The sequence below is a fragment of the Rutidosis leptorrhynchoides genome, chromosome 6 (genome assembly GCF_046630445.1).
Source record: "Rutidosis leptorrhynchoides isolate AG116_Rl617_1_P2 chromosome 6, CSIRO_AGI_Rlap_v1, whole genome shotgun sequence".
NCBI lineage: Eukaryota > Viridiplantae > Streptophyta > Magnoliopsida > Asterales > Asteraceae > Rutidosis > Rutidosis leptorrhynchoides.
In genome coordinates this window covers 319,922,250-319,950,060 of record NC_092338.1, presented here as the reverse complement: position 1 = coordinate 319,950,060, position 27,811 = coordinate 319,922,250, and the positions used below count along the sequence as shown (strand labels likewise).

General features: G+C 32.5%; 2 protein-coding genes across 2 annotated transcripts; both read left to right on the top strand.

Moving 5' to 3' along the window:
- Positions 1-218: 218 nt before the first annotated feature.
- LOC139854670 (uncharacterized) lies at positions 219-689 on the top strand. Its single transcript, XM_071843963.1, has one exon. It carries the CDS (start codon positions 219-221, stop codon positions 687-689), a length of 471 nt encoding a protein of 156 aa, XP_071700064.1.
- Positions 690-25,942: 25,253 nt separating this feature from the next.
- LOC139854669 (uncharacterized) lies at positions 25,943-27,559 on the top strand. The gene has a single exon (XM_071843962.1). It carries the CDS (start codon positions 25,943-25,945, stop codon positions 27,557-27,559), a length of 1,617 nt encoding a protein of 538 aa, XP_071700063.1.
- The last annotated feature ends 252 nt before the right edge of the window (positions 27,560-27,811 follow it).

Here is a 27,811-nt window from a genome sequence, read left to right as displayed (position 1 = left end):
GCCCAATATGGAGTCTTTTGTGATTTACATGGAATTTCTCATAATTTCTCGGCTCCTCGCACTCCTCAATCAAATGGGGTTGTTGAGAGGAAAAATCGAACTCTTCAAGAAATGAGTAGAACAATGCTAAACGAATAATCAATTCCTCAAAAGTTTTGGTGTGAGGTTGTTGCTCAACTTCAACCTATATTTAAAATAGAGTTCTAATTAGGCCTTCAATGGATAAGACACCTTATGAAGTTCTAAACGGTAGGAAACCCACCGTAAATCACCTTAGGGTATTTGGGTGCAAGTGTTTCATCTTAAATAAAAAGGAATATCTCACGAAATTTGAACCTAAAGCCTATAAAGGAGTATTCCTAGGATATTCATTAGAAGGTAAGGCCTATAGAGTTCTAAATAAATACACAAATGTCATAGAGGAATCATTAGATGTCACATTCGATGAAACTCCTCCCCGTAAGACCAAACCACTAGTGGATGATGATGTGGTTGAACAAGAAGCCATAATGATAAACACAACCCAAAATGATTCCAACGAAGTCGAAGAAACAAATGAGAAAGAATATCATTTGGTAGACGACCATAGTAAAGATAACCTAGAGCTCACAACCGACCTTAAACATATTAAGGATCATCCAGTAGAACAAGTCATAGGAGATATCAATACTAGAACCACACGATCATAAATCTTCAACGTAGTTGCAAACTATGCATTTTTATCTCCCAAATAAAACCTAAAAACGTTAAGGAAGCCTTACTAGATGAGATTTGGGTGGAAGTCACGCAAGAGAAATTAAATCAATTCCAAATGAGTGATGTATGGGATTTGGTTCCCTTACCAAGTGAGCATAATATCATAGGAACCACATGGGTGTATAAGAACAAACTAGACGAAGATGGGAAGGTTGTTAGAAATAAAGCTAGGATGGTCGCTCAAGGGTATAACCAACAAGAAGGAATTGATTATGATGAAACCTTTGCTCATGTAGCTAGGTTAGAGTCCATTAGAATACTTCTTGCATATGCATGTGCCAAAGATCTAAAACTTTACCAAATGGATGTCAAAAGTGTTTTTCTAAATGGTGTCATAAATGAAGAAATATATGTGTCACAACCTCGGGGCTTTGAAGATTTTGAAAAACCATATCACGTGTTTAAACTTAATAAAGCCCTATATGGACTCAAACAAGCTCCTAAAGCATGGTATGAAAGACTTAGAACCTTTTTCATTAATCAAGGATATGAAATGGGAAATTTTGATAATACATTATTCACCAAAAAACAAGGAAAAAATTTAGTTATTGTTCAAATATATGTTGATGATATTGTATTTGGTTCTACTAACGAATCTCTTAGCAATGAGTTTTGTAAGTTAATGCATGATGAGTTTGAAATAAGCATGATGGGTGAACTCAAGTTCTTTCTCAGACTTCAAATTAAGCAACCAGAAGATGGAACGTTCATCAATTAACAAAAATATATTCATAAAATGCTCAAAAAGTTTGGCATGGAAAACTCGAAGCCAATGGCCACTCCTATGGCCACTAATGCAAAGCTTACTATCGAAGGAGAAGGAGAATCATTTCATAATTATAGAGGGATGATAGGATCTCTATTATACTTAACAGAAAGTCGACCCAACATTATGTATAGTGTGTGCTTGTGTGCAAGATTCCAAGAGAATCCTAAAACTCACACGTTAAAGCGGTCAAAAGAATCTTTAGATACTTGAAAGGTACCATGCATCTTGTGCTATGGTACCCAAAATTCACCAGTGTCTTTCATACTAATAGGAACACTTGTTTTGATGTGTAACTTATCCATTATGTGAAAATTCTTTTGAGATTCATTACTAATATGGTGCCATATAATAATTTTTTCTTGCATATTCATGAAATTTCTTATTAAAACCACTCATACACACACAAATGCTTGACCAAACCTTCATGATTAAGGTCAATCTCATGACACTTCTCAAATCTTGGCAAACATAATTTGAAATGATAAAACTTGTCTATCTTTTCAAAAAATGGCACAACTCACTTGTTTTCAAAATGCGTCTTGATAAAAACTAGTCGACATATGTTTAGCATATAGGTTTTCAAAAACATGTTGTAAACATGATTCCTTTGCTAAAATTTTCACGTTCCTAAGAAATGACCAACACATGAAGACAGTGTGAAGTATACCATCGTCAACAAATGGAAACTAGAACCCTTCTTGAAGAAAGAGTCGTTCACTATGACGAGTTTCCAAACCTTCACACCTCATTTACTTAAAAAAGGATGCCATTCTTTCTTAAACCTAGAAGAAGTTATTTACCCATCTCTTATTCGGGAGTTTTATACTTAATCGTTCACTTCCCTACTCTATCCATCTTAACCGCCTATTTCGATACATTGGTGTGATAACTCCTCTAAGGGTCCATCGTTACGTGTCAACCATTTCGCTCACTTTTTAGATTGAGACTCTTGTCATAACTCTTTCACCTGACACTGATGACTCTACCATCTCTGACGCCGTCAGCACCAATGCTCATTATCTTTAAAAATGTTGGTTAGGGAAATAATAAGGGCGGGTAGTTATGTCACCTAGCTTATGATTATGACTTATTATGACTTATCATGTTTTATGCACTATGTACACTAATTATGACTTTTATGCATGTTAATCCTTTCTCTATGAGCCCTAAGTTATATAGTCCAAGGGGGAGCTACACTATCTTTCGCTATGTAAGATTCAAGGGGGAGCATTACTATCTTCTGTTATGTAAGATTCAAAGAGGAGCATTACTCTAGGGTGCGCTTAGTTCCAAGGGGAGCTAACCCTTTTGCTTCGGAAAAAGGGGGAGAAAGTGTATGGTAAGTGACGTTAACACATGTGTTGTACTGTACGTCTAAGCACACTTACTTATGTTTGTCATCATCAAAAAGGGGGAGAATGTTGGTTAGTAATTCAATGATTGTATTTAAATGTTAATCACTTTATTTTGATGATGACACCAAGTCTTAAGTGCTTAAAAGCGTATAGAACAACAAAAGTTCACAAGCCTACATGATCTCTAGCAAACGACCGATACACATAATAAACAAGTCAAAATAGTCCTTTGAAAAACCCAGGAAGTACATGGCTAGGTCCATGGTCGACCGCAGGTCAGGCCGTGGGTGTCCTGTACCTTGGTTTCTGAGAAACCAGGTACACGGTCAACTCCACGGCACAACCTGGTTCAACCGTAGTGCACGGTCAACTCCACGGCTGACCGTGGATCGACCGCAGTTGTTCAGTTCAAATTTCTTGATCAAATAAAGTTTGAACACTTCGGGGCAGATATATTTCACGAAACCATTTTCAACATACTTATAACAGTTGCCCCCTTCATATCAAAAAGAATTTTTGGTCTCTAGGATGTTAATCTCGCTTAATCTCACTTAATGACGCCTTAATGATACTTTAGCTTGCAATTAAGTTTAAACACATAAGTGTTGCAAAATATCCTTTTGTACCTATTTGCAAATCATCCTTTTAAATCCAAAATATATCTAGACATGATTTGGATGGTCATTGATAACTCCACTATTATACATATTTTAGACACATTTTAAGGAATTATCTTGGTATTTTAAAGAAAATTAAATACTTAAACACACAAAATGGGTAAAAACGGGAAAAGGTATTTTTAGTGTTTTATTTGAGATATTTATTAAACATGATCAAAAACATATAAAAGTTGCAGAAAAGGCTATGAAGCCGTCGACATGAAACAATAGAAGCCGCCGGCTTGATGTTAAAGTGAAGAAATTCGAGAATATTCCAGAAAAGAGCCATAAATCGAAGATCTTGGAAAACCATAAGAAGCCGCGGGCTGAAGAAATAAAGTCGTCGGCTAGATCAACATAAGCCGCCGGCTTCCCATCCAAAGCCGCCGGCTACAGAGCAGTTTATGGAACCAACTTGGCGACCATGTAACTTAGAAAAAGCTGCAGATTCAGTATTTTGGCCATAACTTACTCATACGATCTCCGATTAAGGCATTCCAGTTGTCCAGACGTCCATGTGACATAGCTCTACAACTTCCGTTTTATATGTTTTGTCTAATTCGCCCCGGTTCGGAAGCTAGAAGGCAATAAATGGCTACTGAATTTCAATTACGGGATTTTCAAGTTTTTTTAGTTAGTTTTTGTCCCACATCGCCTAGAATACAATGTAAAAGGCTCATCTTTCACCTATAAAAGGAGGTCTTCACCTCATAGTTCAATGTGCCCTTTTGTATTCTTTTCTATCTTTTGAGAATTGAATCCTCCTACCCATATGAGGTTTATGGAGTTAAGGTGTACATTAGTTTAATATCTTTATGCTATTTCGAACATTTTCTTTCTATTTTTATAAGTATTTCTCGTTTTAATTTAAGCATTTCTTTTATTGTCTTTTATTTATTGTCTTTTATTTAATATCTTTTATTTATCATCTTTTATTTATTTGTCTTTAGTTTATTTTATTGCTTTAATTTATTTAATGTCTTTAATTTATTTATTTGCTTTATTTTCATCTTTAACTATGAACTAAACGTTCATAGTGGATGCGTGGACAAAATCAACTTTGTCTGGGAATCAAATGAAGCCGCCGGCTTGAGTAGAATAAAGCCGCCGGCTTCGTGCTTCATTCTATGCAGTTTTGTGGTTTTTCCAGATCTGTATAAACTGAGTTTCTGTGATGATTGTTAAACTGTTTTGAATCTGCTTTGTTTTAATATACTTGTTTGTCATGCTTAATGGTTAAATAACTTGATTTTAGGATTGATTAGCACTTAATCCAATGATCTATTATTCGATTCATGCTACTTGTTTATATCTATTCAATTAAACTTGTTAAATTGGATCGCATGCAATTATGTTAAACAACATTAGTAGTGTTAAATTTGGTGAGTTTGAATTACACTTATATAATAGAGTTCAATATTGTTAGGCTTAGTCGAAGAACCTTTGTTTGGATGTGTTTAATTAATGATTATATTAGAACCAAGTAATAGTTGACTTTCAGCTAGTAACTTGAGTTGTTCTACTTGATGATTAATATTTTATATAATTTGTCAATCTATTTGCATGTTAATCATCATCATAAGATTGATATGTATCATGTAATTGAATTGAACACTAAGAATTGAGATGTTAATCATGCACATCACTTGTCTATCATATGCTTTAAGTCCTGCCTATTGAATGATATGCAACACTTGTCTTAAACTATTTAGGGATAATAGTTAGTCTATGATTATTATCTTGCTTTGTGTTAATATAAATCACGAAACTTGCCTAATATGATTCCCTTAGAAGTTATTCGTTCATGTAACTGCTTTTATTTATAATTTGTTTATCTTAAATTTTTATTTCTTGCTTAATATTTTATTATTCAATTCATTAAGAACGTATCTTCAATTATATCTTTCCTAAGAGATAATAATTCAAACTTAAACAACAACCAAAAACAAAAATATATATTTCTAATTCTTTAATAAGAATTAGACTAAAGAATAACTTTAATCTGCTTACACAGTCTCTTGGGACGATAACCTAAAATACTACATCTGACTGGGTTTTGTTGCTCGTTAGGGTGTTAAAAGTAAAATAAAGGTTTTATATATTTAAAAGTTGAAAGACTAATGAAGCACTACTGCACACACTTTTGACATATCAGTCATTAAGTCTCAACTAAAGAGATGCTCTCCACTTGATTAATTATTAAGCATTACTTGCATGTTTATCTCTTTATGATTAATGTAATTCCCTAGAAGTCTTCATGTAAAACAAATTGGTCTAATTTGGAGTGTCGCAAGCAGTGTTTTGAAAAACCCGATTACTCGCCGATTAATCCCCGATTAATCATTTTTAAGAGAAATTCGTTATTATTTTCAAAATCCGTTTAATTAATAGGTCAACGTCAATTCATGGGTCAAAATCGAATTTAATAATCAAAGTCGATCAAAGTAAAAATTAATCAACATTTTAACATGAATTTAAGCTATAACTTTATTGTTTTTGAACAAAATGAACAATTTTAAACACTTATGTTAAAGTTTATGTTTATGTTTATGGTTTTCTACTATATTTACACATATAATTTTTGAAATTTAATATTTATATGTATAAAGTACAATTCGATTAATTCCTCGAATTTCCGATTAATCTCTCCAAAGTCCCGACCGATTAATCTCCAAATAGCGAATTTTGCAACCTTGGTTGCAAGTAACCAATGAAAACATATATTTGCAACCAAATGTGGACAAATGTATAGAAAACTTGTGATATAATATTTGGAAGCTTGTGGTTTGTCAAAGCACAAAAATATGCATATGCCATTATGGAAAATCAATGACATAAGAAAAGTACAATGAGACTTTCCCCTTTTGTAAAGCTTATGTCAACTTCCATGAATGCATCCAAGGTAAAAGGGGTTATGCAGATTGTTTCAGATAAATTTGGCTTCTAATTGCAGCCATCCAATAAGGAAAAGTGACAAAAATAAAGGTCTCAAACGGCCATAAAATCAGAGGTCAGAACCTGCACGGTCGACCGTGAGGTGAGCCGCCCAGGGTCTGGACAGATTTTCTCTTTCCTATATAAACAAAGCCTTGTAGCAATTAACGACTCACCTATTGCACTTACATTTTCATATATTTTCTGATATCATTCAAATACTATTGTAAACTATTTAGAGTGATTCTAGCAAGAGTGGTTGTAAACTTAGTTGTGAGTTTACTTGTAAACTATCTTCTTAAATGGATCTAGATGATAGTTAAGGCTTCACTAAGTTGGAACATTAGGATTTTAGAGCATTTGGTGATTGTGAATTCTTCAAAGGGACGTAAGGGTTCATAAGTTGCGGCTTATCGAGGAGCTAGTGTTGTGTTCGGACACTCCACCGAGTTTGAAGTATCGTAGTGAAACAAACTCTCAATTCGTTAGAATTGGGGAGTGGATTAAGGAAGATTAGTTAACATCTTTCCGAACCACTATAAATCTATGTGTTTGTTCTCTTATCCCTTATCTTTACATTTTTATTACTTGTGAATAAACAATTCAAATCTCACTATAGTCATCTCAATTTCTAAATCAAAAAGATTTATAAAAATCAAATAAGTAACAATTCACCCCCTCCCCAGTTACTTACATTTGGTATTAGAGCGGTTGCTCTAAACATTTTGCTCAAATTATCATTTAAAGCTAAAAATAATTTTTGCAAACTTTTGAGTTAAAGATCATGGAACAAAAATTTGAGATCTTGAACTATAGTGAAGGTTTCTCTATGCAAAGACCTCCACTATTTGAGAGTGAAGGATTTTGTTATTGGAAGGAACGATTTGAAACATATGTCCGTGCAAAAGACATAGACGTTTGGAACATCATTGTTAAAGGTGATTATGTTACATTCCAACTTAGTGATGATGGGAAAACTAAAATAATCATACCCGAAGCTAGTTGGTCTAAAGAAAATAAAACAGATGTAGCAAAAAATTACCAAGGTAAACTAGTCCTATTCAATACTTTGTCAAGAAAAGAATATGAAAGAGTTTTTATGTTTAATAGTGCAAAAGAAATATGGGATAGTTTAATTATTACTCATCAAGGGAATGTGCAAGTCATTAAAAATAAATTTGAACTACTTATAACTCAATATGAATAATTTGTTATCTTGGATAATGAGAAAATTGATATTGCCTATTCTAGGTTTAACAATATTTGTTCAAGTTTAAAAGCTCTATGTACTACTTACACGAATAAGCAATATGTTCGGAAGTTCTTAAGAGCATTGCTCTAAAAATGGAGACCTAAAGTGACGGCAATAGATGAGTCAAAGTACTTGGAAAAATTATCTCTTGACGAGCTCATTGGAAACCTCAAAGTCCATGAGGTCATCTTAGACAAAGATGAGGAGGCGGAAAAAGACAAGAAAGAAAAGAGAAAGTCAATTACTTTAAAAGCCAAAGCAATTGAAGAAGATGAATACGAAGAGGATGAAGACTGTGACGACCCGGAAATTTTTGACCAAATTTAAACTTAATCTTTATATGATCTCGACACGATAAGCAAAGTCTGTAATGTTGAGTCATAAAATTTTTGGAACTGTTGAGATAGATTTATTTAACCTTTGATTAGTCCCGACGATTCACGAACAATTGTGTGTAAATAAATAATTACATTAATTTATATATGTATAAGTGTATATATTAATTTGAATTAATATTATACCATTTAATCATTCGAATTAAATATGTAGAGTAATATACAAAATAATCAAGATAAAAAAATAATATATATATATATATATATATATATATATGTATGTATATATATATATGTATATATATATATATGTGTATATATATATATATATATATATATATATATATATATATATATATATATGTATGAATTCTATACACAATTAATATAAATTACAAGTAAGAATATAAATAATATATTAATATTATTATTACTACTTTCATTATTATTACTAATGTTAATATTGATATTAATATCTGTATTATAAATATTATTAAAAATTGTTACATGTAACTTGTTACATTATTATTATTAGTATTATTATGATTATTATTGTCATTAATGTCGGTGAACAATAATATCATATTATTAGTATTACCTTTTACAATACTATTATCATTATTAATAATATCACTATAATTCTTATAGTTATAGAAAATAATACAATTTATTAAAATCATTTTTTTTTTTGATAATATTAGTATTATTATAAATTCTATTATTAAAATTATTAGAAATTTAACTATTAATTAATATATGACCTCATATGAATCAATTAAGAATCTGAATTAGTTTCACCTACCTATCATACTGTAAATGATTTGTTTCATGTCGTACAAAATGATTCCAATTATCTCAATAACAAACAAGAGTTGTTAAAGTTGAGTTTATCTTTTATTATTTTTCCTTCTGACACAATATATGCTTGTCTAATGAATCAAGCTAAGAAACAAGTTTCAATTAAGTCAAATTAACTGTAATGATATTATTTAACATCTATCTATCTTTAATCTATAGATATATATTTATATATTATACATATTATACACATACAGACATATGTATCAATGAATGATTAACCATTTCCTTTCCCTTCTTTCAACAACCCAATAAACTCATAAACAAAATCGCCATCGTGAAACACCATCACCCTTTCGTACTATTTTTGGTTTTATCAAGAACCATGACCACGACCCATTTAACCATTTTCAAACACCATTATAAACCACCAATGAAACCCCTCAATAGCCGAACACCATCAACTAATCACCATCATCAACAAAACCCAACTAAATACCCATCGTGATTTGCAGCTACAGCTTCCTGTTTAGGTTTAGATTCGTGCAAAGACAGGCTCAAACCACCAACATGAACCATAAAATACGGGTACTACAGCTACTTCTATATTGTTTCTATTTCTTGTTCCAAGTCGAAACCAATACTCGATTGTTAAATGCTACGTGATGAAACTCTTTGGCCATCATCATAAACGGCCACCACCACAATGAGCATCACCATCATTTTATTTTTTTCTCTTGATCCTCATATTGAAAACGCCACAACTTTTTTTCTTTAAACCAATATTATCCTATTCCCATCAACTAATATCACCATTGAACCCACCATCTCTTCTCTCTTCCTCTTCTAGATATCATCGGTTTGCAGAATCATCACTATATGTTACAACCGTGCTACTTTTGTTTTTCTGTTTCCATGTTAAACCGCCAGTTGCTACACCACCTTGAGACAACCTTGTATACTCCATTTTTTTTATGATTACTTCTTTGTTTGAACCATACCAAGACAAAACCCAGTCACTTCTGTTTCTCTTTCTGTCGAGTATTTAAAACAAAGACATAGATAGTTTATTGTGTACAGCTTAATGGTTGTCGAAATATATATATGGAATATTACTTTATCAAAAAGTTATGCAAGTGGAAATTATTTGGATATATTGGCCGACAAATTTAATTATTAAAAGAAGGCAAGCTGATTGAATTTGATGAAACACTACGTGGTCATGAAATTAGCTGCTGTGTTTTTTTTTCTTTTGGTAATCCGGACGAGCTTCAAAACCGTACAGCCCACATACATTTGGGCTTATGAATTGATGTCATGATTTTTTTTTGGGCCGAAAGAGGCTGAACCATACGAGTTTTATACATTTATGTGGAGAATTAATCAGATAAAGAGAGACAGATGGATGGTTATGTGTATTGTTGGGGTAATAGGAGGTCGCAGGTTCAATCTTGAACTGTGGCATTTTTTTTTATTTAATGAAGAAGATGAAGAACAGAAAGCCAGTAGGGGTTAAAGTATTATTATTATCATTTATATTTACATTTTTATCATTTATATTACTATTATTACTATCATTATTATTAATATCCTTAAATCTGGTATTATTATAATTATTAACTTTGCAAACGAAAAATAGTTATATAAAAATGTATTTAAATACAAAACCTAACTATAATAATATTATTATATATACATTGGTATATATAAGATATTAATACAAAAATTATATCACTAATAATAATATATAAATTTGTTCGAATACAATTACATGTTTTAATATATATATATATATATATATATATATATATATATATATATATATATATATATATATATATATATATATATATATATATATATGTATATATATATATATGTATACAAATGGTATAGGTTCGTGAATCCAAGGCCAACCTTGCATTGTTCAATATAGTCATATGTATTTTTACTACAAAATACATTAGGTGAGTTCATTTGATTCCCTTTTACTCTTTACATTTTTGGGACTGAGAATAAATGCTCTATTTTTACAACTGCTTTATTAAATGCTTTTGAAATATATTTTGAACTGCGAATGCATGAAATGCTTTTATAAATGTTTGACGAGATAGACACAAGCAAAACATTTCTCGAATGAATTATGTGGACGTGATAATTGTCACCATTGAATTATGTGGACGTGATAATTGTCACAATTGATACGAATATTTTTCCCCTGATTATTATTGCTTGGTAACCTAAGAATTAGGGAACATCACTAATTTTGAGAATTAGTGCACGCCTAATTGACGCGAATCCTAAAGGTAGCTACCGGGTTTAACACCCCCACCCAGAATGTTCACTAGACGGAAGAGCTAGTGGGCGTGGTGTTTAGTACTTCGAGGTTTATATATTATACAGATGAGATGTTCTGTTTTTGGGGATATTATTGATGCGCATTATATGTTAAGGTCGGTTACCAAGCTGAGTAATGAATGAAAAGTGAATGTTATGTATCGAGAGAATGATTTTATACACATTTTATGTGTATGATATTTTGTACACGAGATATGTGTACGGTTACTAAGATTTATGAGAATGGTTTCGTACACGAGAAAGGTGTACTGTATTTAAAAGATATCGCATGTACATTACAGGTGGGTATAGGATTCGGGCCCATTTGTACCATGCAGTATTTAAATCTTGTGGTCTATTAAAATTACAGAATTTTATTGTTTTATGATAAACTTATGAACTCACCAACCTTTTGGTTGACACTTGAAAGCATGTTTATTCTCAGGTATGAAAGAAATCTTCCGCTGTGCATTTGCTCAATTTAAAGATATTACTTGGAGTCATTCATGACATATTTCTAAAGACGTTGCATTCGAGTCGTTGAGTTCATCAAGATTATTATTAACTCAAGTATAGTTGGATATATTATGAAATGGTATGCATGCCGTCAACTTTCGATGTAATGAAAGATTGTCTTTTCAAAAACGAATGCAATGTTTGTAAAATGTATCATATAGAGGTCATGTACCTCGCGATGTAATCAACTATTGTGAATCGTTTGTAATCAATATGGACTTCATCCAGATGGATTAGGGCGGGTCTCTTTAGTTGGTATCAGAGCGGTGGTCTTAGCAAACCAGGTCTGCACTAGTGTGTATAACTGATAAGTCTTTAGGATGCATTAGTGAGTCTGGACTTCGACCGTGTCTGCATGTCAAAAGTTTTGCTTATCATTAGTGTTAAAAATTATTTGCTTATCATCCTTAAAGTCTAGACACGTCTTACTGCCTCTATTGCATAGATAGCGTATAGATAAATTCATATCTTAGCGTATCTGTTATTGTTACCTTTGCCTGATAACTTTCGTAGATTACTCCGTAACTTATGGAATTTTAGTATTATATATGCATATGTAAACTATGTATTGCAGGGTGCTAATCTACATCCTATAATCTATTTCTTATCAAAAATCCTTCATCAGATCGTACGAGATGAATCCCTCAACCAGTTCGAGTCCCTCAGATTTCGATATCTATTCCGATAGTTATTCAGACAGCTATTCCGACATGGATATTCACCTAAGCTCCGAAAGCGGTGTCACCAGAATGAATCAATCAATCAACCATCCCCAATTCATCTGATGGGTTCGTAGCCGACTTAATCAATGGAGGCGCGAAGAAGGTGATCCCTTCCACCAACCGAATTCACCTCTTGACAATGAACCTGAAGCGTTTACCGACGAACCTGTTCGAGACACCATTTTCTCTCTTATTTCCAGAGTATCTCGTCACGATCATATACTATCTCAGATTCTAAAACTTATTCATCCACTCGTTCCGACCGACAATCATCCCAGAATAATAGAAGAAATCAACGAACTTCGCGCTCGAGTAATCAATTTGGAGAATATGGTGCAAAATTTTCCAGCTTCAGCAACATCACCGGCACTAACAGTTCCATCAGTAACAGCACCAGTACCATCAACAATTCATGCCTCAACATCTCATTCTGTACCTCGAGTATAATCATCGTTCTACGTATCGTTCTACATCAATTATCTTTGTTCAGTATGGCGATTATGTAATCTCTAATGTTTTAGAGATTATATATTCTTGTTCTAACAATAAATCAAATGAGTTTAATATCATATTGACTCATTAAATCCATGATTACATCTGAAGAAAATATATATATATATATATATATATATATATATATATATATATATATATATATATATATATATATATATATATATATATATATATATATATATATATATATATATATATATATATATATATATATATATATTTTCATAAAGATTGTAATCAAAAATTCTTTCGTACAAACTGTTAATGGTGAAAATATTTTAACGGGTAGGTAATACCTGAGGAATATTTAGATTTCACATTAATAGGTTCACTGTACATTCTTTCAAATCTAATTCAACTGCCATTTACTATTCTATTTACAACCACGGATATACGTATCAGTTCACCGCAGAATAATTCTTTTCATTCAATTTCATATTTGGATTTTGATCTATCAGAATCCAACAAGTGGCATAATGAAGAAAACATTTGACAAAATAAAATTTGTTTGAAACAAACAAATTAACTATGAGGAATTTTGTTAAGAATCTACGCTAACTGTTCCTAGCTAATTGTTCCTAGCTAACGGATTACATTTTATTTATCGCAATTTAATTATCGCAATTTACATTCTCTCAATTTTAATTATCGTCATTTAATTTCTGTTATTTACTTTACGCACTTTATTTATCGTCATTTAATTTCTGTTATTTATTTTTTTACTCACTTTAAATATCGGGACATGTATACAAGGTTTTGACATATCATATCGACGCATATATATATATATATATATATATATATATATATATATATATATATATATATATATATATATATATATATATATATATATTATTTGGAATAACCATAGACACTCTATATGCAGTAATGATCGAGTTCTCTATACAGGGTTGAGGTTGATTCTACAATAATATATATACTTTGAGTTGTGATCGAGTCTGAGACATGTACACGGGTCACGATACGTATTAATTAATTCGAATATTATATGTTAAACTATATATGAATTATTGGACTGTTAAATGTGGACTATCGACTGTGGACTAATAACATTGGACAATTAAAATGAATTAAAATATTGATTATAACATATGAAACTAAACATTTCTTCAAGTTGCCACTTGATTTTATCTTAAACCTCATTTGTATCTTAACGATTACAATCTGCATTCAAATCTTTCATGATTCTTGAAAACACCTCAATCGAGAGGATGAACCAACCGCACTTCATCTACGGAAGAAAAGATTTATGCATACAGTTATGCACCTGAAAAATTCTCGGAACCTAAGTAAACGTTTAACACGTATCTGTGTTAGCTCCTTTGGCATTGTTATTACCGAAAATAACATTGTAAATCTCTTTCAAATTAGCCAATTTTGTCATAGCTCCAGCAAATCAACTTCGACTTTTCGTTCGAAACAACCTTATTATAACCTTGCTATAGGTGCGTGCTCTTTTATTGTTACCGGGGAACCTTTTATATTCCACCATATTATCAGCAGATGTACCAGCAACCTCGTCGCTCCTTGGTTTAAATCTCTCCGAAAAATCACTATATTTATCTATTGAAGTCTCATCATGTACTCATCCGCATCTTGTAACAAGAATTTCCATACCAATTACCGAAAATCAGCAAATCTGTATTGTGAGCCTCGCAACGTTTCCACAACAACAGCTATATGTATCTATATAACATTTATCTCTTAGAAATATGATCTTCCATTCTGAAATTCTGAAAAGCACCCAGTCTGCGAATTAATACTCTGAATTTTGAAAAGTTGAATGAAGCAACAAAAACTGTAAACGACCTCAACAGCCAAAAGTTGATGATAAAGAATTGTATGTTGGCAAGGCTCAGAAAAAATTTGAAACTGAAAAACTGATTGAGCAAACTACGAAGGAGTCTCTGAACAAATCACAAGGACTAAACTTGTACATTAAGAATCCTGATGATTTTGTTTCTGATAAAATCTTTAGCGAATACCTTGCTTCTGACTCCAAACTCTTGCGGACAAATTTTCTTCACCATCCTTCGATATTAGAAATTCCAAGATATCATCGTATCTTTCATTATAAATATCCTCCATATTTCTAAAGATATTTTCATAACTATTCTTATATGAGATCATTAATCTCTTAGTGCTATCAGTGTTACATCATATAGAAACTGTTAGTTTCTATATTCTGTAAACTTTCGAGCTTAAATATGGATGTTATTGAAGTAATGTTGGGAACTGATGCATGAGTTAGTATAATATAATGACACTTGATCAACGTGATTATATTACAGTAGGTCATGCTGAGTTTCTAATGGAACGTGATAATTCACAGATCATAACGTCATCATGTGCCATGTTACATAACTCTTTCATTCTGCTTAACTTCTAAACATATCAAGAAAGTATATTCTTAATAGTTCTATTCTCAGTGATTCTAATAATTTGATAAATCAAATCATGATAATACATTAGTTCTTAATTAGAACACGATGTTTATCCAAAATTCCATACTTACGAATTCTGGACCATTACTCGCTTTACTAGAGGTCGAGAGGAGAATAAAAAGACAAAGAACTCCAAAATATAAGAGAAAATATAAAGCCCAATAACAACTCAGAAATTACAAACCGTGTATATCAATGATTATCGCAACATAAAGACACAGGAGAATTAAAAACAGTATAACCCCAATGGCGAAGTAGAAGAAAACATATTCCTCTGGTGGAAGTTAGAAAAGAAGAATGATTGTTGCGATAGTAAAGATAAGGACAAGGAATCAGAACTGGATTAAGCATTTTCAAATTCTTTTGAATTTGGGAATTGAGTATAAAAGTGGTGAAAACTAATGGGACGTAAAAGGTAAATTTATAATGGAACTATCAGACGTAGTAATCGGGACAGATCATCGCATTTAATTAAAGAGATCCTAATTTCCTTAAATCTCGAAGAATCAGATTTTATAGATTTTCAAGATTTTCTTTTGAATCCCTTGAATTCCGAAATTCAACCATGACTAGTCAAAAGTTATGATGAAACATGTTTTTTTCTCATTTCACTATTTAGTGATAGCTTCATTCGTATTATTCGAGTAATCAAATTATTTTATCTGTATTACTCAATGATGATAAAACTCTATTTATCAGCTCATACTCGTCAAGAAAGCATACTTATTGTCATCCATGACCATACCAATCAAATTTCGGGACGAAATTTCTTTAACGGGTAGGTACTGTGACGACCCGAAAATTTTCGACCAAATTTAAACTTAATCTTTATATGATCTCGACACGATAAGCAAAGTCTGTAATGTTGAGTCATAAAATTTTTGGAACTGTTGAGATAGATTTATTTAACCTTTGATTAGTCCCGACGATTCACGAACAATTGTGTGTAAATAAATAATTACATTAATTTATATATGTATAAGTGTATATATTAATTTGAATTAATATTATACCATTTAATCATTCAAATTAAATATGTAGAGTAATATACAAAATAATCAAGATAAAAAAATAATATATATATATATATATATATATATATATATATATATATATATATATATATATATATATATATATATATATATATATGAATTCTATACACAATTAATATAAATTACAAGTAAGAATATAAATAATATATTAATATTATTATTACTACTTTCATTATTATCACTAATGTTAATGTTAATATTGATATTAATATCTGTATTATAAATATTATTAAAAATTGTTACATGTAACTTGTTACATTATTATTATTAGTATTATTATGATTATTATTGTCATTAATGTTGGTGAACAATAATATCATATTATTAGTATTACCTTTTACAATACTATTATCATTATTAATAATATCACTATAATTCTTATAGTTATAGAAAATAATACAATTTATTAAAATCATTTTTTTGATAATATTAGTATTATTATAAATTCTATTATTAAAATTATTAGAAATTTAACTATTAATTAATATATGACCTCATATGAATCAATTAAGAATCTGAATTAGTTTCACTTACCTATCATACTGTAAATGATTTGTTTCATCTCGTACAAAATGATTCCAATTATCTCAATAACAAACAAGAGTTGTTAAGTTTGAGTTTATCTTTTATTATTTATCCTTCTGACACAATATATGTTTGTCTAACGAATCAAGCTAAGAAACAAGTTTCAATTAAGTTAAATTAACTGTAATGATATTATTTAACATCTATCTATCTTTAATCTATAGATATATATTTATATATTATACATATTATACACATACAAACATAGGTATCAATGAATGATCAACCATTTCATTTCCCTTCTTTCAACAACCCAACAAACTCATAAACAAAATCGCCATCGTGAAACACCATCACCCTTTCGTATTATTTTTGGTTTGATCAAGAACCATGACCACAGCCCATTTAACCATTTTCAAACACCATTATAAACCACCAATGAAACCCACAACCTCAATAGCCGAACACCATCAACTAATCACCATCATCAACAAAACCCAACTAAATACCCATCGTGATTTGCAGCTACAGCTTCCTGTTTCGGTTTAGATTCGTGCAGAGACAGGCTCAAACCACCCACATGAACCATAAAATACTGGTACTGCAGCTACTTCTATATTGTTTCTATTTCTTGATCCAAGTTGACACCAATACTCGATTGTTAAATGCTACGTGATGAAACTCGTTGGCCATCATCATAAACGGCCACTACCACAGTGAGCATCACCATCATTTTATTTTTTTTCTCTTGATCCTCTTATTGAAAATGCCACAACCTTTTTTCTTCAAACCAATATTATCCTATTCCCATCAACTAATATCACCATTGAACCCACCATCTCTTCTCTCTTCCTCTTCTAGATATCATCGGTTTGCAGAATCATCACTATATGTTACAACCGTGCTACTTTTGTTTTTCTGTTTCCATGTTAAACCGCCACTTGCTACACCACCTTGAGACAACCTTGTATACTCCATTTTTTTACGATTACTTCTTTGTTTGAACCATACCAAGACCAAACCCAGTCACTTTTGTTTCTCTTTCTGTCGAGTATTTAAAACAAAGACATGGATAGTTTATTGTGCCCAGCTTAATGGTTGTCGAAATATATATATATGGAATATTACTTTATCAAAAAGTTATGCAAGTGGAAATTATTTGGATATATTGGCCGACAAATTTAATTATTAAAAGAAGGCATGCTGATTGAATTTGATGAAACACTACGTGGTCATGAAATTAGCTGCTGCGTTTTTTTTTTCTTTTGGTAATCCGGACGGGCTTCAAAACCGTATAACCCACATACATTTGGGCTTATGAATTGATGTCATGATTTTCTGTTGGGCCGAAAGAGGCTGAACCATACGAGTTTTATACATTTATGTGGAGAATTAATCAGATAAAGAGAGACAGATGGATGGTTATGTGTATTGTTGGGGTAATAGGAGGTCGCAGGTTCAATCTTGAACTGTGGCGTTTTTTTTTTTATTTAATGAGGAAGATGAAGAATATAAAGGCAGTAGGGGTTAAATAAATATAAAGTTCGTATAATATCAAAAAAAAATAGAATTGATGGAGTGGTTTGTGGTGTTTGTGGGCTAGCGGGTGGTCGTGGGTTCGAGTCTCGTTTGGGGTGTTCTTTTTATAAAAAGCTTATTAGAAGGGTATACACTCTTATTCTCAATTCTATTATTATTATTATTATTATTATTATTATTATTATTATTATTATTATTATTATTATTATTATTATTATTATTATTATTATTATTATTATTATTATTATTATTATTAACTAGTGTTGTTATTATGTTAAAGTTAATAATATAATCAATATTATTATCACTTTTGCTATTACTAAGTAAAATCATTAATTATTACAAGTATTATTATTATCATTTATATTTATATTTTTATCATTTATATTACTATTATTACTATCATTATTATTAATATCCTTAAATCTGGTATTATTATAATTATTAACTTTGCAAACGAAAAATAGTTATATAAAAATATATTTAAATACAAAACCTAACTATAATAATGTTGTTATATATACATTGATATATATAAGATATTAATACAAAAATTATATCACTAATAACAATATATAAATTTGTTCGAATACAATTATATATATATATATATATATATATATATATATATATATATATATATATATATATATATATATATATATATATATATATATATATATATATAAATGGTATAGGTTCGTGAATCCAAGGCCAACCTTGCATTGTTCAATATAGTCATATGTATTTTTACTACAAAATACATTTGGTGAGTTCATTTGATTCCCTTTTACTCTTTACATTTTTGGGACTGAGAATACATGCGTTGTTTTTACAACTGCTTTATTAAATGCTTTTGAAATATATTTTGAACTGCGAATACATGAAATACTTTTATAAATTAGGGATAATTGCCACAATTGATACGAATATTTTTTCCCTGATTATTATTACTTGGTAACCTAAGAATTAGGGAACATCACTAATTTTGAGAATTAGTGCATGCCTAATTGACGCGAATCATAAAGGTAGCTACCGGGTTTAACACCCCCACCCAGAATGTTCACTAGACGGAAGAGCTAGTGGGCGTGGTGTTTAGTACTTCGAGGTTTATATATTATACAGACGAGATGTTCTATTTTTGGGGATATTATTGATGCGCATTATATGTTAAGGTCGATTACCAAGCTGAGCAATGAATGAAAAGTGAATGTTATGTATCGAGAGAATGATTTTATACACAGGTTATGTGTATGATATTTTGTACACGAGATATGTGTACGGTTACTAAGATTTATGAAAATGGTTTCGTACATGAGAAAGGTGTACTGTATTTAAAAGATATCGCATGTACATTACAGGTGGGTATAGGATTCGGGCCCATTTGTACCATGCAGTATTTAAATCTTGTGGTCTATCAAAATTACAGAATTTTATTGTTTTATGATAAACTTATGAACTCACCAACCTTTTGGTTGACACTTGAAAGCATGTTTATTCTCAGGTATGAAAGAAATCTTCCACTGTGCATTTGCTCAATTTAAAGATATTACTTGGAGTCATTCATGACATATTTCTAAAGACGTTGCATTCGAGTCGTTGAGTTCATCAATATTATTATTAAGTCAAGTATAGTTGGATATATTATGAAATGGTATGCATGCCGCCAACTTTCGATGTAATGAAAGATTGTCTTTTCAAAAACGAATGCAATGTTTGTAAAATGTATCATATAGAGGTCAAGTACCTCGCGATGTAATCAACTATTGTGAATCATTTGTAATCGATATGGACTTCGTCCAGATGGATTAGGACGGGTCTCTTCAAAGACGATATCCTAAATGATGACGAACAACTTGCATTCATTGTTCAAATATTCAAAAAGTTCTACCGAAGGCCCGGGAATCATTTTCGACCTCCAATGGATTCAAAGAAGGCTCCTTTTGATTCCAAGAAGAAGTTCGTAAGGAAATGTTTCGGATGTGGTGACCCAAATCACTTGATAAGTGAATGTCCCAAAAGGAAGAACGAGAAGGCATTTCTTGGAAGAGCATGGGATGATGAAGAATACAAACTCAAGAAGAAGTAAAGGAAACATGCCTCATGGCCATTGAAGCACCAAGCTCGAAAGACGGTGATGAAGCATGCCTAGTCGGACATATCGACAACGAGGTTCTTCCAAATACCTTTGAATTTAATATTGATAATTTCATCAAATTATGTGATTTAAGTGGTAGAGTTTGTACTAACAACATCAAATCCAGTTTTAGCTTGACGAGAGACTCTTTTTTCTCCCTCAAATCCGATTTGAGAACAATATCCTGGACTTTACAAATATACGATCTAGGAGCTTCAAAAGATGAGGACCCCACGATCTTACCTTCAACCGGGGGAGGGCCAAGAACTGACTCAAAAAGAGAACCCAATGGAATGCTTTAAGCAACAACAATCTCATTCAAAATATTTTCATTAAAAGTAACCCGCTCTTTAGCAACCACACCATTTACCATACTTTTTAAAAAACTTCTTTGAAATGGCCTCAAATTTTTTAGACCCTACGCAAATATCCTCCAACTCTGAAAAATCCCTTAATTCTTTTGCGGAACCCAAAACACAATACTCAACTGTATACTTCTCTAAATGATGACCATCTTAAACATCCAACCTCTTTAGAGAAACATGGGAAGTACGCCATTCATTAACCTTACTCTCAAAACCAAAATCTCCTCATTCGCACGCCCGATGTTGCCTCTCTTAGCGGGACAATTAAACTCAACATTATAACTGTGTGTAAATCTCCACGGTTTAGTACATTTATTTTCACAAGCTTTACCAGTGCAAGGAACGTCGGGGGAGTAGCAGTAACTTTAGACACTGAAGCACATTTATCGGTTACAATTGGTGAAGGGATGACAGGAGAAACATTCGAATGAATAGTTCTACGACCAAAATGTTATTCCTCGCTGAATGCTTCACCCGCACTAATGTAACAACTAGCCGCGCCCAATGGAATAAAACCTTTTTTTATCAATGTCGTCTTATAAGATTTATTTTCATTTCCAATAAACAACGGCAGTAGGCCTGCCCGAACTGTTTGTAACACCTTGATTTCCACCATCATCATCCACATTAAATGAATGTCCTACAACCAATATCAAGCGATTCAAATAAAAAATAAATTCGAAAGGTAATACATCCTAGGATACACGATTACAAATCGAGATATCACCAATTTTGTTCCTCTACACCCAAACCTTAAATCGATGAACATCATCAAGTAGCACTTCCAACAACTCGTGCATGTGCTTAACACTTGTTGTTTCTACAAAAACAAAAACAGACCCGATGTTGCCCATATCGGACAAAGATTTTAACACCTGTAAAACCATACCCAAGCAACTCACAACCTTGTCAATATTATCTAGCAATACAAATTTAACCGGAATACCTCAAATCTCGAACCAACAGAAGATTTTGCATTGGGTTCGAAGGAGGTGATTTAAACCAATCATGTTCACCTGGAGTGCATTTCAATATCATTGTGAACGAAGCGTAGTCCGGACATACATCAACAAAAACAAATATCCCCATCTTACAAGCGATTCTAATTTGAACCTTACGAGCCATCAAAAAATCATGTTATATGCTCATAGAAAACGGCCCTCTAACACCCCCGTCCACATCGGATAGAGAAAGAAAATTAGAGTCCCTTATTATCTTAAAGTTATCGTTAACTAACATCTTCCACCTTGGTTTTTAGTTGAAACTTGGAGAAATCCGGTTAGTCCACTTCTTTAGCTTGTGAGGGGCGATTGTCTCTCGGTTGTGATGAGTAAGTGGCTCGTGCATCTCTTGGGGCCATTTTAAGGGTCGTTTAATCTAATATCAGATCCACTCATGTGTCATTTGGGATGGTGTGGAAAACCTCGCCGAGAACAGTGAGTATATGCAAATATCACATCGAATGTGGACATGATCTTGGGTATTGATTATGTTTCGGCCTGACGAGGACGTTAGGAATTTAAGTAGAGGATTTTGTAACAACCCGTCCCACATTGGCTAGAAAATGAAATTTTGGCTCCCTTATAAGCATAAAGTAGTTACTAACTAATACTCTCATCATAGTTTTTATTCGAAACCTGAAGATACCCGGTTAGTCCACTCCTTTATCTTGTGAGCGGCTATTGTCTCTCGGGTTGTAACGGGCACGCAACTCATGCATCTCTTGGGGCTGATTTGAGGGTGCTTCATGCCCATAAAGCGGATAAAAATAGTCGATGGTAGTTTCAATTATGAGATGGATTTTGACTATAAGAATAGCATCCTTATCTTTACAACCTCTCTCTTCGTGTTGTGGATGTTTTTGGTGTCTAAGGTGGTCCGGATACTATAACGACTAATGAAACTCAAAATGGGAATATTACGGTGACCGAACCACAGGCCACCGATAACTCTAAGGTGGTCGAGATTCATGACGTTCTTTATTATGAGTGTCATGATTAGAGTCTCATGACATTCATTAACGCCAATATCTTTGTATTTGTGTTAGCAGTAAGTAATGGGTTTCTCGAGAATGAAGTTGAAAGATTCAAAAACCTGGCGCATGGTTGTTTCTCTAAATTAAATTATAATAACCATATTTAAAATTCCAAGTTTGTTATTGGACCGAAATGTTTTCCTGAGATTTCTCATTGTGGTTCGATCATTTTTAATGACCTATTTTTAATGACCTAAATCGATCTATAGAGCCTTGTGAGGAAGATTAACATGGCCCTAGTATGAGTTTTATTAACAGTAATGAACTAAATCACGCATCCTTATAGATCGATGTATAATCACATGAATTCATATTTGATTAATTTTTTAGCATATATGATATAGCTTGAAGAAACTAGTCAGCTTATGAAAGGACAAATATGCCACTGGTACTGTTCATCTGATTTTACCTCTTAGTAAAAGGAAGAATAGCAAATGCCTACATATGTATCAGGGCCGGTTTGATTATTGAACTAATTAAGCTAGTTTTATTGAATGATCTCTGACTCTACTATGTTTAGTTGATACACAATACAAAGATTGCCTAAAACCTTTAAATCTAGTAGCCGATGTTTTTTAAGGCAAAATAACACTTTTATTAATTATACTAAAATTATTTACAACATGTATTCCTATACATAGAATGGAAACCAAAAAAACGAAAAAACATACAGAATGGCAACAAATCCGTAACTAGGCTAATAGAAAACCAAAACATTCCGCAAACTAGCAGAAACAAAATAGAGCATGGACTTGTGGATCCAAGTAGAGCACGTAAATGGACCTCAGTACTGAGAAAAAAAAACAGTGACGAAGAGATCCATTTCCGACCGTTTACTTTATTCGGACCAACCTGTTTCCAGAGCTTAGATAATGTAGTTATTAAATAAGCAGCAAAAAGACATTAGTTACATAACATCCTGTCCATTATAACCCGAGTGTCAAAACGAAAGCTGCATATACAATGTTGAGCATGTGATGGTTAAACGATGAACGTTGATTGACACCCACTCTAGCTGATAAGTCGGCGTCATAAGCAAGTGGGTTTGAGGACCATTGTTGCCAATCAATATTCATTTTCTTCAACTTATTGGATGTTCATTCAAAACTCTTTAGTTGTATTTCACTTAGAATTGAAGCACTCGTTGATTTTGTATTATGTTATGTCTCCAAATCATATACCCTATGCTCCATTCCACGAATTGCCATAGCTTTTTACCAAATGATGATGAAAAAGTATGTCTATTTCCCAAGAAAGCATTTGTCGTGCCATAGCCGATGTTTAATTGTTTGCAAAATATGTATAAACAAATCTACAATACCAACTAGCCCATAAAACATGATCACTTTGATCAAAGATAACCTATTTAATCCTTTTGATTTCTGTTTGTTTCATGTGTTTCACACTTCATTAATCAATTAAACCATAATAATTACCTTAAATTATTCACGTATTAATTTAAAGATGTTGATTTGTACACGACTAAATTTTATTTATACACAATTATAAATGCATTAAAGTGTTATATAGTACTACAACATTTGATGCATATTTAGTTGTGTATGGATATAATTTGATTTTCTACAAATCAATCCTCCTTACTTTTAAATTTAAAAGTATGCTTAATTAAAATTATTGTATGCAGACAGGTTTTATAATTTGGCATTATTCATGCATAAAGTAAGAAACACAGAGAATCTGTAAAGGTAATAATACAACTAGAACAGATGAATAATTAAAGGATTAAAGGTAATTTATGTACTGCTTTGTGACATTTTAAATGAATTTTAGTCACACGTTTACTGTCAAAGTTTGGTGTAGAGGACTGTGTATTTTGTCAGAAATATTTCTTTACGAATAATTAAAAAAATAAGATGGTTGACTGAAATGCTACAAAATAATGAGGCAAGGACCCACGTCTCTCGCCACCATTTCCAACACATTTTATTTAATTTCATACAATTACTCCCTAGTTATTTATAACTTTTCTAACGAGAGCTTAATACTCCTTTCGCAATATATTAATATTTTAGTATTTTATTTTAGAACGTCCTAAATTAATAGTCTACTTTCATAAATAGAAACTAATCAGAATTTTAAGTTCTAAAATATCCTTAATTTATGTGTATAGAATTAAAAGAAAAAGAAAAGGTAAAGGTAAAATAGGAAATTAAACAGAAAGTACAGTACTTTTATAAAATTTCCTTAAATTGTATATTTTTTGTCTGTAGATTATTAATATGGGACCGATGGAGTAATAAATTTAAACATGCATTATTTGTTTGTAATATTAAAGGTAAAAAAATTTCATGTCTCAGACAGTATTCGAACATGAAATCTCTTGCAAGGATCTGAGAGCTCCAACCACTATAAATTATCTAGTGATGATTTATAATATTATAAATATATAATCATCAAGTTCTTAAAAATAACTATCATTTAGTGATTTAATGTACTAGTGTATTATGCATAAATATAATTTTCAACGATAGCTTTGAAGATTGTTTTTTTTTTTTTTAATAAAATACTTTATTTAATTTATATAAGATATTTTTAACTAAAATGCTAGAGCCATCATTATTATAATTTTTTTTTTTGGACAACGATTGGGATCACCCGAGGGAGACTAGGTTATATAGTCCATGTCATTGTCTATTTGGGCTTAGCCCACTGTGTAGTGTAGGGTTATATCCTATATATATTTGTAATGTACTCTCTGATCATATCAAGTAATACACACGATAACATGGTATCAAGCCTTCCCTAACCCTACGGCAGCCCTCTCTCCTGCCTCTTCTTCTTTCTTCGTTCATCTCCTCCCGCCCAATCTTCTCCCTTCAAAAAAAAAAAAAAAAAAAAACCCTAAATCATGGCTCCTAACAAATACGATAAAATATATACAGTTACCTCCGTTCATCACTTGATTCCCGTAAAGCTCGATCTTGCAAAACTGAATTATTCCCACCGGAAGAAACTATTCACGACCCATTGCGCAGGTTTTGATGTGTCTGATCTCATCTTACGCATACCCACAGCCGCTGAACAAGGTGATCCCGATTGGATCAACGCCAACGCCGTCGTGTCCACCTGGATCTTTAACACCGTATCACCATCTCAACTCGAACGCCTATTAAACTCCGAACCTACAGCCGCTCATGAAGCATGGACGTTCCTTGAAAAATTGTTTCTTGACAACAAACAATCAAAAACAATGGAGTTGAATGCCCAACTTCGCAGCTTAAATATGGGTGATCTTTCGGTTGAAGAATACTTTCGGAAGATCGATCATATGGCTACTCAAATCCGGAATCTTGGTGGCAAGGTTGAAGACTCAGATCTCGTCATGTTCGCGATCAATGGATTGCCGGATAAATACGCACATGCTTCCCACATCATCATCCACAGTGATCCCTTTCCAACCCTTGACAAGGTTCGATCAATGCTAACCATGGAGGAAATCACACTCAATCGAAAAAATCGTTCGATAACCGAGGCGCCACTTAATGCCTCTCATCCGTCAGCCCTGGTTGCTCAGGCTACTCGGCACTCCAATCAACCGCCACGGACCACCGAAGTTTGTCGCAATTTCTCGAAGGGATTTTGTCGTTTTGAAAATGGATGCAGGTTTCTTCATACTGGAACAGGTCGTCGGTCAGCAAACAATTCCTCCTCAAATTCTAACAGGCCGAATAGCCTCAATCAAACCCAATTACTCCATCAACTTGCGGCCCAACAGCAACAACTGCATGCCCAATCCACTAACAGTCCGCCTACTCAATTTGCTTCGGTCCAGGTCCCCCTCTCTGGTTACGGGCCTACTACATTTGGGTCGCCTACTTTCGGGATTGGAACTCAAACTAACCAGCGTGGTATAATCCTAAGTCCACCAGGTTTTAATCGTGTTCAATCCACATGCCCAACAGCCTACTTTGCAGCCCAACAGCCTGCTCTTCACTCCACAGGCCCAACAGGACACTATGCAGCCCAACAGCCTCTCTTTAGGTCATATGCTGTGGATCCGAATGCACAATCACAGGAGACCATCTTGCCAAATGCCTTCAGTACTATGACACTTCAGGATTTCAGCTCAGCTGGGTGGAACATGGATACTAGTGCGTCCACTCATCTTACTTCCTGCATTAATAATCTAAGTACCGTTTTTAATAATTGTAAATATCCGTCAGTTGTTGTTGGTGACGGGAATATAATACCCGTTACCAACACAAGCCATAGCTTGTTACCTACTCCTCACCGACCCCTACACTTACACAACATCCTCGTTACACCTAACATAGTTAAAAATCTCATTTCCATCCATCAATTTACTCGTGATAATATTGTTTCTGTTGAATTTGACCCTTTTGGTTTTTCTATGAAGGATTATCTGACACGCCAACTTCTTCTCCGATGTGACAGCACTGGTGACCTATATCCAGTCACACCGCCCTCACTACAACATGCTCTAGTTACAAGCCCTGTTACCTGAAATCAACGTCTTGGTCATCCCGAACATGATGTTCTACGTAAAATTATTTCCAATAAAGATATTTCATGTAATAAGACTATGTCGTCTTTGTTTTGTCATGCATGTCAACTTGACAAAAACGTGCATCTTCCATTTTCTGTTTCAAGTTCTAATGTTCAGTCTGCTTTTGATATTTATTCATTCTGATATATGGACTTCTCATGTTGCTAGTATTAGTGGTTTAAAATATTACATTATTTTTCTTGATCACTT

Bases quoted from the DNA above. Each gene is read 5' to 3' on its own strand.
- LOC139854670 (XM_071843963.1), top strand. From the start codon at position 219: ATGGATAAGACACCTTATGAAGTTCTAAACGGTAGGAAACCCACCGTA.
- LOC139854669 (XM_071843962.1), top strand. From the start codon at position 25,943: ATGGCTCCTAACAAATACGATAAAATATATACAGTTACCTCCGTTCAT.